The sequence below is a fragment of the Lagenorhynchus albirostris genome, chromosome 1, assembly GCF_949774975.1.
Source record: "Lagenorhynchus albirostris chromosome 1, mLagAlb1.1, whole genome shotgun sequence".
Lineage (NCBI taxonomy): Eukaryota > Metazoa > Chordata > Mammalia > Artiodactyla > Delphinidae > Lagenorhynchus > Lagenorhynchus albirostris.
Window position 1 is genome coordinate 93,130,468 of NC_083095.1, and position 15,246 is coordinate 93,145,713.

Here is a 15,246-nt window from a genome sequence, read left to right on the forward strand (position 1 = left end):
TACAGCCTTCTCCTCAGGGATAACCAAGGCCCCCAGCTCTTCTCCAGGGCAATGACGCAACCAGTCACTAGATAGTAGCTGGATTAGCCATGAAAGAGTCAGGAAAAGGGAAAGGGTTGCTAGAGCAGGTCCCATGGATAAAAAGAGGGGGATACAAAAATGGGGGAAGGGGAGATCGTGAAAGGGGGAAAAAAATAAAATTGCTAAAGGAAAAAGAAAACATGGATAGAAACGCACAGAATAGGAGAACAGCATAACATGTTGCTACAGTAAAGAGTGGGCCTGGGAACAAAAAGATACCAATTCCAAAATCCCATGCATCACTTACTAGCTGTCTTAATTCACCTCTCTCAGTGTCCCTTTCCTGTCTATAAATGAGCACGATAGTGCCATCTTTAGATGATTGTGAGGCTCCAAAAATATCATACAGGGAAGCCCCTAGCAGAGTTTCTGGCAGGGGTAAGCATTCATTACTTGTGGTTGTCTCAAAAGAATAAAACGGATGAATGCAGGAAGACAGAGGAGGCAGAGAGTAAAACGCTGCTTTACTTAAATCCTGACCCTCCTCCGTAGCAGCCTGTATTCACTCTGTATAGAAGCAGCACTAAGGGAAATTAAAAGAAAGGATCACCCTAAAAGAAATGGCTTCTGAACCAACTTGAGGACACAGGGGCAGTAGGGAAGGGTGGGACGTAGTGAGAGAGTGACATGGACATATATACACTACCAAATGTAAAACAGATCGCTAGTGGGAAGCAGCCGCATAGCACAGGGAGATCAGCTCGGTGCTTTGTGACCACTTAGAGGGGTGGGATAGGGAGGGTGGGAGGGAGACGCAAGAGGCAGGGGATATGGGGATATAGGTATACATATAGCTGATTCACTTTGTTGCACAGCAGAAACTAACACACCATTGTAAAGCAATTATACTCCAATAAAGATGTATTTTTTAAAAAAAGAAAAAGAAATGGCTTCTGAGAAATGCCAATAACTTTTACTTAATTTCCTCTGGTGCTAGTTTCTCACGGAGCCACTTAGTAAATTGAATTGAACTGGACTGACAATACTTGAGAATTTTCAACATACAAGGAGGGGGGAAGGGGAGATCACTTAAAGAACAACGTACTATAACTAATCAAAACCTCACCGGAACTTGGTTTCATGTGGCAGTGTGGCGCTACCTCAAGCTTAATCTGGGCTAGCTGGGCCGAAGGGACGTCTCGGATTGGAGCGTCCCATCCTCACTCACTGCCCAGGGGCTGGGATGAGCGGGAGGCGGCAATCGCAGGCGCTTTTGTTCACCCCTGAATTCTTTGTCACAAGAGCCCTCCTGGCAATTAGCCTGGGGGTTGGGCGGGGTCCGGCGGGGTGCAGGGTGTCGGAAAGCAAATGTGAGAAACAGAGAGTAGGCGGAATGCCCCCAGGACCGGGAAGGAGAGATGGAATTCTGATTTGGCAGTGGTACCTGGTGCCCGCTAATAGGGCTGTCTCCCACTTAGAAGGTTCTCTATTGATATTAACAATCTGTAGTCTCTATAAGGCACTCTATTCGGGCAGCAATGAATAACACTAGCCCTGCGCCTGCATTATCTCCTCCAATCTTCTCAGCGTCTTCTAAGGTGTCTTACGGTCACCATTTTGATAAGATCACACCACGGGGGAGTCCAGCCTTGCCCCCAGACCTCCAGACTCGGGCGGAGAGGCGGCCCCGAGGCCCCAGTGAGCCGCAGATCCGCCTTCCCCGCCTTGGGAGGACCGCAGGGGCGGGCCTGGCACGCAGGTGGCTGCACCCCGACGAGGGGGCGGGCTCAGCCGGCCGGTCGTGCCCCGAAACCCAGGCAGCCCAGACACCGCTCCACCTGCCCGAGAGCGCGCAACGGTGCCGGCAGCCCAGGCGCTCCGCCGTCGCCCCCGCCTCGCAGAGCGCCCCTGTGCCGCCCGCCAGTCGTCCGCCCAGAGCCCGCCCCGACGCCGTGCTGCACGCCCGAAGCGCGCCCTCTGCCCTCGAGGGACCTGGGGCCCCGGCCGCCGTCATGCTGCCCGTCATCTACGCGGTCCTGGCGGGGGTGCTGCTACTGCCGCTACTGGTGAACCTCTGCTCCCCCTACTTCTTCCAGGACGTGAGCTACTTCCTGCGGTTGGCCAGGATGGCCCGGCAGGTGCGCAGCTATGGGCAGCGCCGGCCGGTGCGCACCATCCTCCACGCCTTTCTGGAGAGAGCACACCAGAGCCCGCACAAGCCGTTCCTGATCTTCCGCGACCAGACGCTCAGCTACGTGCAGGTGGACCGACGCAGCAACCAAGTGGCGAGGGCGCTGCGCGACCGCCTCGGCCTCCGGCAGGGAGAGTGCGTGGCGATATTCCTGGGCAACGAACCGGCCTACGTATGGCTGTGGCTGGGGCTGGCCAAGCTGGGCTGTGCCATGGCGTGCCTCAACTGTAACATCCGCGGCAAGTCCCTGCTGCACTGCTTCCAGTGCTGCGGGGCGAAGGTGCTCCTGGCCTCGCCAGGTGAGCCTGGGGACCGCCACGCCCTGGCACCGGGCTCCTCCGCGCCTTGACGAGCCCGCTGCAGCGTGGCGGCGTAGGGGTTAGGAGAGGGTGGGGTTCGGCTCGGAACTGCAGGTGTAGAGGGAAGGGATGGCAGCCCTTCCTGAAAACGCCAATTAATGATCATTAGAACCTTCTGTCGTGGAAGCTGACTGTGCCAGACGCTTTGTTAAGCACTTACACATACAGTGTTGCTGTGAATGCGCACACGGGTAGGGTTGACTTTATAGTTGAGACCGCTCAGGCCAGAGAGGTGGAGCCTTATGCCCCAGATAACAGAATTGAGAGGAGGAGGTTAACCAGATCTATCTACCTCCAGAATCTAAGCTCTTAACCAGGGCTGACAACATCTGCGTTGAAATGAAGAGGGTCATGAGTGTGAATTCCGGAGGATCCAGAGACACTGTTCTCACCTCTGCTGCTTGATTGGCTGTGTGATCATGGGAAAGTCACTTTCCCTCCCTGTATCTTGGTTTCCTCCTCTCTAATGGTCTTCAAGGCTGCTTCCAACTCTCAAATGCTGTTAGCCTCCCTGGATTCTCACGGCAGAGAGAAGGTGACCCCACCTACTCCCCAGGGAGAAGACTTTCGTTACCTGCTGCGGGCTCTGGTGAGCCCCCATTACATCTATAGCAACAGTGACCTTTGGTTCTGTAGTTACCTCCTGCCACATTTCAACCAGACCCAAAATGGTAACTTCATGCCCCAGTGGTCCCCAGTTCAGGAAGAAACCAAGAACCTGTTACCCACAGGACTGCTGGGTTTCCCTTCCCAGAAATCTTGTCCCTGCACTTGAATAAGGACCAGGGGGTTGCTTCTCACTCTATCAGTAAGAGGAGGCCTAACCAGGTGCAGGCGAAAAGCCATGGAGGAATAGGGAGCCAGGAAGCCTCACCTTTCTGGAATGTCTTTCTGTGCCAAGCCCTATCCCACATGCTTTTATAACCCTGAGAACTAACATATCATTACCCCCTGCCGTACAACTGAGGAAACTTAAAATTCCGACCTAAGTCTGTCCAGTTTCAAAGCCCATGACTTTCCCTACATTACGCTACCTTCCTCTACATGAATGGAAAGTGTTAGAGCTGGAAGAGAGTAAGCATCCATCTGCTCTCCCCCTTCATTTCATAGCTGAGGAAACTGAAGCAAGCTAAGGAGTTCACCTAGTATCACACAAAGATGAGATGTCTATTCACTTGTGGGAAACCAGGAAGCTTACACACCTGTTTCATAGGGCATGAAATAAACAATCCAAAAAAAATGAAGGCTTTGTATAAAAGTTTAAAAGCAGGGGGATAATTTTAAAGGCAGCCACATTATTTGAAGGGGATGGCTTTTCCTAGAAAATTCCCAACAATTTCTAGTTGCCTGGGAAAAGAGACAACTTCACTATTTAGTAACTGGAAGACTCTTAAGCCTATTACTTTACCAGTTGATTCAGAGGAAAGTCATTAGCACAGTGATCTGTGTACCACTTCAGGAGGAATTTAAATACTTTTTACCTGCATATTATCCCAGGCCCTCTGTGAGGGAGGTCAAAGACTGGGAGTTTTATTGACAAAGAAGCTTGGATTTAAATGACTATAATAGAGTTTGGTTCTGTAATCAAATCAGAAATACAGCCAGATATCTCCTTTCCCGCCCAGGCAACAGTCTTCTGTCATTGAGTATTATGCTTTGGTCAGTGTACATGGAAAGTATAATGAAATTCTGACATTCAGATCAAATTTGAACAGACTTTCCGGTGGACCTACGGCACTCTCTACAGTAAACTGACCTTTGAGAGAGGCCACACATTTGAAAAACATTCTGTTTTTCCAAATCACTGAGAGACCATTACACAGCATGCAGAATTACACTCTGATCTGCAACTCTGATCTGCAAAGGGGGTAACAGAGTCCAAAGTTGCATGCTTGTTAATAAATGTGCCCATGCGTAAATGTGTTGAATGGACTGATTCTTAGAATTCTTTAAAGTTGGAAAGAATCTTAAGAGATATTCTAATTTTATAATCCTCCAACTCTTAACGAGTGTGTTATACTGCAATAAAAAGTTTAGAAGAGTCACTTTAATGAGCGTAAGAATCACCTGGGAAGCTTATTTAAAAAAAAAAAGGATTCGGGAGCCTCATCCCCCAAAAACACTGATTCGCAGGACTGTAGTGGGGCCCAGGAAAGTGTATTTTTATAGCAAGCCCCATGCCACCCCTAGATGATTTTGAAGCAAATCATCTAAGGACTAGGCTTTGAGAAACAATCAGTCTAGTTCCCACTTGTTTAATAGTTGAATGAACAAAGGCCCAGAGGGGTGGTATCAATTCCCTAGGGTCAGAGAGAGCTGAGGACAGAACCCAATTTTCTTCTCACTTCTAGGACACTTTTTATATTCTATTACACCATCTGAACATGGTAGAGAAAGATGAAAAGATTTAGAAATGTTGGAGGGGTGACAGTTCAACAGGGTTTGATTCTTTACTTCGAATTTCAGCCTCAGGGTTCATGGGCTAGTAAGAGCTCTTGAGTTTCAGCTGTCAAAGTCTGGAGTGTAGATAAAGGACCGGCACAGTGGTATTTATGATGAAGACTGATCCACTTGTCATGAATTTGGGGGACTCTTCACAAAGTTTAACAGGGCTCAACCTTATCAGGCATTTCAGTACCCAATTTTTCATCAGAACTTACTATACTTAGAGAAAACCAAAGACTCACAAACACTTCCCTGAATCAAACAGAACCACCCATCTCCCAGAGAATATAATTTTCTCTCTGTGGTACATTTCAGGAACCTTCTCCATAGAAGGGTACGGTGTATGTAATCACATGGAAAAATTGCCTTCAGCTATTGAAACCCACATAATGTTGTAGTTGATAGAAACCAATTTGTTGGGCCAGTAGTTTTTCAAGCAACTTCCCAAACATAGAATATGGGTAAAACAGCAAGCCATATTTAATTTCATACAACATAGGATGTTTCGTAAAAAAAAAAATTTTTTAAACACCCAAAAGGGCCCCCAAAATAGTTGCTTTGTTTCCATTTATGCTAGCATTAAGATTGTCGCTAAGCTATCTCTTCTACTGGAAAAATAACTCATTCATCAGCTCACTGGCCAGGTCTGCATTGCACGGCTCAACATAATCATACACAGCTCCCCCAGTGCTGGCACTACTCTTGTACAAGGCTTTAGTAACTAAGACACTATGTCTTTCAAGACTGAGATCCAGAGAGGTTATAAAATATTCCAGATTATCTTTGACCTGGTTTTTCAGGGTTGTGAAAAGTAAAATTGGACCTCCTTTAAACAATGTGATAAGATAAAATGCTTCCAATAGCTTTCAAAAGTGTTGCATCATTGAAAGTTCCAAAACAGGAGAACATTCTAAAACTAGTGTCAGGACCAAGGAGAACTCTCATCAAACAAACTTCTGAGGTTAGATGGAGAAAAGCAGATGGCACAACAATTTTGATATCACATCAAGAAATATTTAGAGAGTCCCCGCAAGGTACAAGCTAGTTGCCATGGTGGGATGGGGAGAGAAGCTGAATTAGTTCAAGGATCTTACAGTCCAGTAGAAGAACTAAGCCACATATACACAAATGATTGTGATGCCCAGGAGAATGTGATAAGTATGCTGGGAGAGCTACCGAGTGCTGTGGAGGAAAAACAGCAGAGGGTGAAGGCTTCTCGGGGACACTGACAACAGAGCTGGGCAAGTGCACTTGTAGAGGGGGAAGTCTAGGCAAGAGAAGCCCAGAGGCAGTTTTCATCAGGTCCCCAACACCAGTGAGATGCTTCATGAAAGAGTTTTACTATGTAAGGACAACAGCAGGCTGGACTTAAATAATAGTCATTTTTAAGCTGTTTACTGAAGAGACTCTACTGTAGAGAAAATAGGGACTCAGAGAACCCAAGGAATGGCCAACAGCAGTGGCCTCACTTCCATGCAATGAGATAATTTTCTAGTGTAAACTTATTCAAGGATCAGGGCATAGAGATATCCTGTCTCCATTCCTCTTTCTGGGCTGCCCAAGGAGTAACTTAGATGTGTTGCTTCAATGCACTTTGTCTCAACGGCTTACAGTTTTCTCATATATCTTTGAATAATGCCCTAATAAGTAAATGTTTGTGGCATTAATGAGTTCCATCATTTTGGCTGGCTGTAACAGGCTTTCTTCTCCAAAGTCTAAGAACTATTGGGATGGGCATGACGGCATGAAAAATGATGTTAAAAAAAATAAAATATATCCTAATCTGAGAAAATCCATTTAGACCCAATCTCCTCCAGGCCCAGCCTCTCCTTACCACAGACTTGTTTTACCTCCCAGTTTACTTTTGACAGAGGGCTACAAGAGAGAGGTGCTCTCTCTGGGACTCATTGCCAGAGAGGGAGCTGGTGATGAGCACAGGATGGGCTGGGGAGAGTCTGTGTCTAGGATGGTAGAGGACAGAAACCCAGACATCCAATGAGGAGTATATTCAAGAGCTAGGATCCCAGCCAAGTAACCCAAGCTCTGAAGAGAGAGCTAGCTTAAAGATGTTCTCTAAAATTTTTCTTCTTGCCCTGCTAAAGGTGGCAAGGGGGATGGTTGTACATCTCCATTCAAAAACAAAGGAGCACATTGCTGGCATATTTGGGAATGGTTATCAGTTTATTTTCTTGTTTAGAAACAAGAAGGGAGTGAAGAGGTAAAAACAAAATTAACTCTAAATCAGCTGTTTATGTTATTGAATCCGAAGAAGGATAGCGTTTGAATTACTCTGCATAAGGACTGTAATCGGCCAGTGTTTGAAAAGGACCCTCCCACAGCCTCTGAGAAAGAGGGAAGTACACAACTAGTAGACAGGTGACTTGGTTGCTTATGGATAGCAAATGATTATTATTATGTAAGGCCTGGAATGACCTGGTAACCTCATGACGAGCCGTTACCCTTGATTCCAGGGCTATTTAGAACACAAGACACTTTAACTGAGAGAAATGAAAAATAATATTAAGAAATTATATAATTATATAAATAGGAGATGAGTATGTACCTCCCTGTTAAAAATCTGCTTACTCCTAGTGGGACTTAACCTTGATTAAACATCTTTCTGACCTCAGGGTGCTTTGTGTTGTGGGGAAGAGGAGGGTGTGCATGCCTCTATTTGAAGGGTGTTCTAGCACATCTTGTTGAGGTAAAGACTAGACACTAGGTTATTAATTACTATCATTCCAAACTGCCAGGGATAGAAATGCAAAATCACAGTTACAAATGGTATTTTTAAAACTATTTTCAGTCTCTAAGGGCTGTGTTAGAACCAGTTTGTTTCAGTTGCCTTTCTGAGTGAAGAAAAGATAAGTCTTCAGTTCTGATTTGTTCATCCACCAACCATTTCACATCATCCTGAAATTCTGATCAAAACCCATTTCCTTTCATTGCCTTCTTTTCAGATCTTACTTTATTAGTAAACATTCCTGGGGTGTTTTATTTAACTAACTTGGTCAGTTACCCATTCAGTGAGGCAATCTAATAGCAGAACAAGCTGCTAGACTGAATGCTTTTCCTATCAAAAAGCAGCAGGTTTAGCCAGTAGCATCTTGCCACTTTGATGATGAAGACTGATTCAGCTCACCACCTGTCCTCTCCCTCTGCTTTCTAGGAATGGGCCTGTGTACTCAGAAATTTCTCTTCTTCCCCTTCTTAAAAAACAAGGTTATGGGTGAGGGAGGAAAATTCCTATGCTACCCTGATTTCTTTTCTTTTCTTTTTAACAAAATGAATTTTAAGGGGGAGCAGTGATTTCATGATCAGTCGATTTTCCATCATCCAAAGGTGTACTGCTTTCTCTGAGGTTCTATTGCCATCCATAATTTCAGCCTAGACTAATGAAGAAGTGACAGATCCACTCTGCACCCTTTAGGCAACTTTCCTTGAATCCTACTTTTCATAAAGCTTAAGGTTATGCTCTTCATCAAAAAATGAATGAGGGATTATCCATATTACTATGTAAAGGCAGATCCACATGCTTTAACCAGCACTGAGCATGTCAAGTAGACAGTGTCTTACGAAACATCAAGGCACTTTACCAAAACTTGAACTTGAATGTCTAGTACAAGGAGGTGGGACCCCTAGAAGCCTGGTATAATTCTTTTCATTTTGTATATAACCTTCCATACATAGACTCACTGAGCTTCTGTCCTCGTTTGTAAAAACAGGGTTACCATCACCTATAACACAGGGTCATTGTGAAAATTACGCAAGGTGATGTATGTAAAGCTACTATACAAATCTTTCTCCACAAATGAAATTTGTAAATCTTTTATCACTAAGAATGCAAGTTGTGGTGGATGCTGTGATATGCTGCCCAAATCCCCACTCCAGGACTGAGGTACTCATTCCTCAGCTGCTGAAAGCATTGGTAGCTGACAGCTGTCAGCTAAGAGCCTTTCCAGGGCTTGCCCTTGGTTGAAGAAAGCTGCTTTGCCCAAGGTCAAGCACTACCACCCCTAATCTGCATCCAGTGACTGGTTAGTGGGTAGGCACGGAGGTAGAATCCACTTCACTTCATTTGGGACAACCTGAAGGGCCATTCTGGGCCCAGAGTCCCTGTAGGATCAATTGAGGGAGGCCACTGTGTGACTGCATCACAGTGCAAGTTCTCCCTCTATCCAATCTACTTCCCGTGCAACCCCACAGGTGTCATTCCCGAGAGCACTCCTACACACAAATCTCAGAGTCCCAGGGAGCTCAACCTGCAACAAGTAGATTTATTTGATCTTACATGTCCCTGTTGATTGCCACTTTTATCTTAAGTAAGCAGACTTTACAGTAAGAATTACAAAAAAAAATACACGTGTGAAGCAGAAAACATGGGGCCCAATCATGTTTAGAAAAGACACTAAATATCAAATACAGAGTTAATGAGTTGCATTCACATCCAGAATTTCCCTTCAAATTTCAGTTTATATGTGTGTGTATAGATATGTTTATATAAATATTAGCATCTTTAGTTTAAGGGAAGAAAGGCTGCTACCATAGGACATATGAGGTATGCCCTGACATGGCTGGCGAGCCACTGGAACCTCGAGTCAATGTCCAAATGCAAATTCTGCACCGACAGCCCAGAAGCCATGTAGGGAAATTGTGTTGGGCAGGGGCAATGGCCTTTCCTTCACATAAGCTGACCTCTAAGAAAGGTCAGGGCTCACAAACCAAAAGCCTGCAGAAGGCCAGGTAGGAACATGAGGGAAGTAGAGGATACAATTTGCCAAATTGCTTGAACTGTGATCAAGCGTGATACCTGCTTAATTACATCTCCTTTTACTTTTACTATTACTATTATTAATTTTTGCTATATCACTAATACCTGAGTAAATTTTCTTTTAAAAAATTACAGAAAAAATTAAAGTCCCTTTTGACCTATAATTTTTCTTTCATCAAGAGTGTTACCAAATCTAGTCTATTCTACCTCCCAAACATCTTTAAAATGCATCTACTTCTCTCTACCCTCTGCTGCTACCTTAATGCAAACAAGCTTGCTCTACCAAATGGTCTCCCTACCTCTGGTCTTGCCCCCTCCAACCCATTTACCTGACCTAAGCCAGGAACCTGGTCCCAATCTACATCCCAGTTTCTTCTCCCAACCTTCTTTCCCTCCCATTCTACACTCCAGTCAGCTTTATTCTCTTTTAGCTACTTTGGCACCATGCTGTTTGCATCTGGGTCTTTGCATAAGCTGTCCCCTCAGCTACAAACAGGCTCAGTTGCTCTCAGTGGATCTTCATCTTGCCAACTCCTGCTCACGCTTCAGATCTCAGTTTAGATAACACTTCCTATGGGTTGTCTTTGTGCCCCTCCCCTATGCTTCCAAAACACCACCTCCCTCCCCTCCTGTGACAACTATGACACCTTATTTTAATGGATTATTTCTTTGTCTGTTTCTTCCCCCACTAGATCTGGGCTCTATGAAAACAGGGACAGTATCTGGTTTACTCACTGCTGTATCCAGTGCTTAGAACCATGCACATAGGGAACAGTCTTTAAATAGATGTTGAATAAATGTTGGGAAAGAGAGAGGGAAGGAGTGAGAAATAATCCGGGTAACTTATGAATGATTTAACTCAGTAGCCTCAGTCTCAGGTGAAGGGAGAGAGGGAGAAAGATTTCTTAATTCTTTAAGTAGCAACAGAAGTTTTTTTTATTTTTAATTTGTTTTTGTAGTCCCTTACTTGTATGCAAGGCATACCCCATCACAAAAATGATTTAATTTTGCATTTTAATTTATGAGAGGTTTATCAACTCACAGTATTGCAATATCTAAATCCTTTAAAATCAACAGCTTTAGCTTATTCCTCTGTCTCTTCCACATTGACTAATACAATACTTTGTGCAGATTCTTTCAACTGTAAACATTTATTGGGAACTTATCTAGTGGTGGAGGGGTTGCCAAGATGATTATATTATAATCCCTTAACCTCAAAATTTTCACTGTCAAATAGAGGAGAAAAAGAACTGAAGCGTGTGACACTACGTACTAAACACATGTGATAGAAGTATATGCAAGCTCCTGTGGGAGGGCTATAGAGCTAAGTACAAAGAGGCTGAGTCTTGAAGGATGAGCAGGAGTTTTCACAGTGACCGGGAACTGGAGGGCATTCTGGGCAGATGAAATCACCTGGACAAAGACAGTAAGATGTGAGAATTATGGGTACACTCACTTCCCATAGATCAGTGTGGTTAGAGGAAAGGGGACAAGAGGTAGATAGAAGGAGATGACATCAGAAAAGTCGGGGAGGGGGCCATAGACTGTGAAGGACCTCAGGACCTCAAACACTGCATAGAGAGTGGCTTCTGTCACAAAGGAAGCCATTGAAGGATTTTAAACAGGGCAGGAACAGGAAGTTGGGGAGTGCAGTCACTGATACTGGAAGCAGGGAGAGGTTAGAGGCAAGGAGATCGGTCAGGAGGCAACTGCAATGATCTAGCTAGGAAATAATGAGGGTCTGAACCAAGGCATTGGCAAGGGACATTAGCACTCCAGTTACTGTTTTTACAACAGTAATATTTTTGATGATCTTCTCAAAATACTGAAGAACTACAGAGGAGTCAAAATACAAGAGGAGAGAAGAGTTAGGAGAGAAGAGCAACAAAAGGGAGAAGCTGATCTGATGGAGGTTGAAAATAAATTGACATAGGGACTTCCCTGGTAGCGCAGTGGTTAAGAACCCGCCTGCCACTCTCTCCACCATATAAGGACACAGCAAGAAGATGGTTATCTGTACACCAGGAAGAGAGCTCTCACCAGAACCTGACCCTTGTGGTACCCTGATCTTGGACTACCAGCTTCCAGAACTTTTGAACTCTAAAAGAAGGTAGGTGGACAATCCTGCAGCTTGTGGAACAAAAACCACATTCACAGAAAGACAGACAAGATGAAAATGCAGAGGGCTATGTACCAGATGAAGGAACAAGATAAAACCCCAGAAAAACAACTAAATAAAGTGGAGACAGGCAACCTTCCAGAAAAAGAATTCAGAATAATGATAGTGAAGATGATCCAGGACCTCGGGAAAAAATGGAGGCAAAGATTGAGAAGATGCAAGAAATGTTTAACATAGACCTAGAAGAATTAAAGAACAAACAAACAGAGATGAACAATACAATAACTGAAATGAAAACTACACTACAAGGAATCAATAGCAGAATAACTGAGGCAGAAGAACGTATAAGTGACCTAGAAGACAGAATGGTGGAATTCACTGCTGCGGAACAGAATAAAGAAAAAAGAATGAAAAGAAATGAGAGAGCCTAAGAGACCTCTGGGACAACATTAAATGCAACAACATTCACATTATAGGGGTCCCAGAAGGAGAAAGGACCTGAGAAAATATTTGCAGAGATTACAGTCGAAAACTTCCCTAACATGGGAAAGGAAATAGCCACCCAAGTGCAGGAAGCGCAGCAAGCCCTGTACAGGACAAACCCAAGGAGAAACACACTGAGACACATAGTAATCAAACTGGCAAAAATTAAAGACAAAGAAAAATTATTGAAAGCAGCAAGGAAAAAACGGCAAATAACACACAAGGGAACTCCCATAAGGTTAACAGCTGATGTCTCAACAGAAACTCCACAAGCCACAAGGGAGTGGCATGATATACTTAAAGTGATGAAAGGGAAGAACCTACAACCAAGATTACTCTAGCCAGCAAGGATCTCATTCAGATTCAATGGAGAAATCAAAAGCTTTACAGACAAGCAAGAGCAAAGAGAATTCAGCACCACCAATCCAGCTCTACAGAAAATGCTAAAGGAACTTCTGTAAGTGAGAAACACAAGAGAAGAAAAGGACCTACAAAAACAAACCCAAAACAATTAAGAAAATGGGCATAGGAACATACTTATCAATAATTACTTTAAATATGAATGTATTAAATGCTCCAACCAAAAGACACAGGCTTGCTGAATGGATACAAAAACAAGACCCATTTATATGCTGTCTACAAGAGACTCACTTCAGATCTAGGAACACATACAGACTGAAAGTGAGGGGATGGAAAAAGACATTCCATGCAAAAGGAAATCAAAAGAAACCTGGAGCAGCAATACTCATATCAGAAAAAATAGACTTGAAAATAAAGACTGTTACAAGAGACAAGGAAGGACACTACATTATGATCAAGGGATCAATCCAAGAAGTAGATATAACAATTATAAACATATATGCACCCAACATGGGAGCACCTCAATACATAAGGCAACTGCTAACAGCTGTAAAAAAGGAAATGGATAGTAACAGAATAATAGTGGAGGACTTTAAACCTCACTTACACCAATGGACAGATCATCCAAAATGAAAATAAATAAGGAAACAGAAGCTTTAAATAACACAATAGGTCAGATAGATTTAATTGATATTTATAGGACATTCCATCAAAAAACAGCAGATTACACTTCCTTCTCAAGTGCGCATGGAACATTCTCCAAGATAGATCACATCTTGGGTCACAAATTAAGCCTCAGTAAATTTAAGAAAATTGAAATCATATCAAGCACCGTTTCTGGCCACAATGCTATGAGAGTAGAAATGAATTACGGGGAAAAAACGTAAAAAACACAAATACATGGAGGCTAAACACTACGTTACTAAAATAACCAAGAGATCACGGAAGAAATAAAAGAGGAAATCAAAAACTACCTAGCGAAAAATGACAATGAAAACACAACAATCCAAAACCTATGGGATGCAGCAAAAGCAGTTCAAAGAGGGAAGTTTATAGCTATACAAGCCTACCTCAAGAAACAAGAAAAAATCTCAAATAAACAATATAACCTTACACCTAAAGGAGCTAGAGAAAGAAGAACAAACAAAACCCAAAGTTAGCAGAAGGAAAGAAATCATAAATATCAGAGCAGAAATAAATGAAATAGAAACAAAGAAAACAATAGCAAAGATCAATAAAACTAAAAGCTGGTTCTATGAGAAGATAAACAAAATTGATAAACCATTAGCCAGACTCATCAAGAAAAAGAGGGAGAGGACTCAAATCAATAAAATTAGAAATGAAAAAGGAGAAGTTACAACAGACACCACAGAAATACAAAGCATCCTAAGAGACTACTACAAGCAACTCTATGCCAATAAAATGGACGACCTGGAAGAAATGGACAAATTCTTACAAAGGTATAACCTTCCAAGACTGAACCAGGAAGAAATAGAAAATATGAACAGACAAATCACAAGTAATGAAATTGAAACTGTGATTAGAAATCTTCCAACAAACAAAAGTCCAGGACAAGATGGGTTCACAGGCAAATTCTATCAAACATTTGGAGAAGAGCTAACCCCATCCTTCTCAAACTCTTCCAAAAAGTTGCAGAGGAAGGAACACTCCCAAACTCATTCTATGAGGCCACGATCACCCTGATACCAAAACCAGACAAAGATTCTAAAAAAAAAAAGAAAATTACAGACCAGTATCACTGATGAATATAGATGCAAAAATCCTCAACAAAATACTAGCAAACAGAATCCAACAACACATTAAAAGGATCATACACCATGATCAAGTGGGTTTTATCCCAGAAATGCACGGACTCTTCAGTATACACAAATCAGTCAATGTGATACACCATATTAACAAATTGAAGAATAAAAACCATATGATCATCTCAATAGATGCAGAAAAAGCTTTTGACCAAATTCAACACCCCTTTATGATAAAAACTCTCCAGCAAGTGGGCATAGAGGGAACCTACCTCAACATAATAAAGGCCATCTACGACAAATCCACAGCAAACGTCATTCTCAATGGTGAAAAACTGAAAGCATTTCCTCTCAGATCAGGAACAAGACAAGGATGTCCACTCTCACCACTATTATTCAACATAGTTTTGGAAGTCATAGCCACAGCAATCAGAGAAGAAGAAGAAATAAAAGGAATACAAATTGGAAAAGAAGAAGTAAAACTGTCATTGTTAGCAGATGACATGATACTATACATAGAGAATCCTAAAGATGCCACCAAAAAACTACTAGAGCTAATCAATGAATTTGGTAAAATTGCAGGATACAAAATTAAAGCACAGAAATCTCTTGCATTCCTATACACTAATGATGAAAATTCTGAAAGAGAAATTAAGAAAACACTCCCATTTACCATTGCAACAAGAAGAATAAAATATCTAGGAATAAACCTACGTAGGGAAATAAAAGACCTG

At 43.0% G+C, this 15,246-nt stretch overlaps 1 protein-coding gene across 2 annotated transcripts in view; it reads left to right on the forward strand.

Moving 5' to 3' along the window:
* Positions 1–2,033: 2,033 nt before the first annotated feature.
* SLC27A2 (solute carrier family 27 member 2) overlaps positions 2,034–15,246 on the forward strand; it is a 54,441-nt gene continuing 41,228 nt past the window's right edge. For both annotated transcript variants that reach the window (XM_060169084.1, XM_060169091.1), the window contains exon 1: positions 2,034–2,511. In XM_060169084.1, the coding sequence (XP_060025067.1) occupies positions 2,034–2,511 (478 nt within the window). The remainder of the gene's footprint in view (positions 2,512–15,246) is intronic.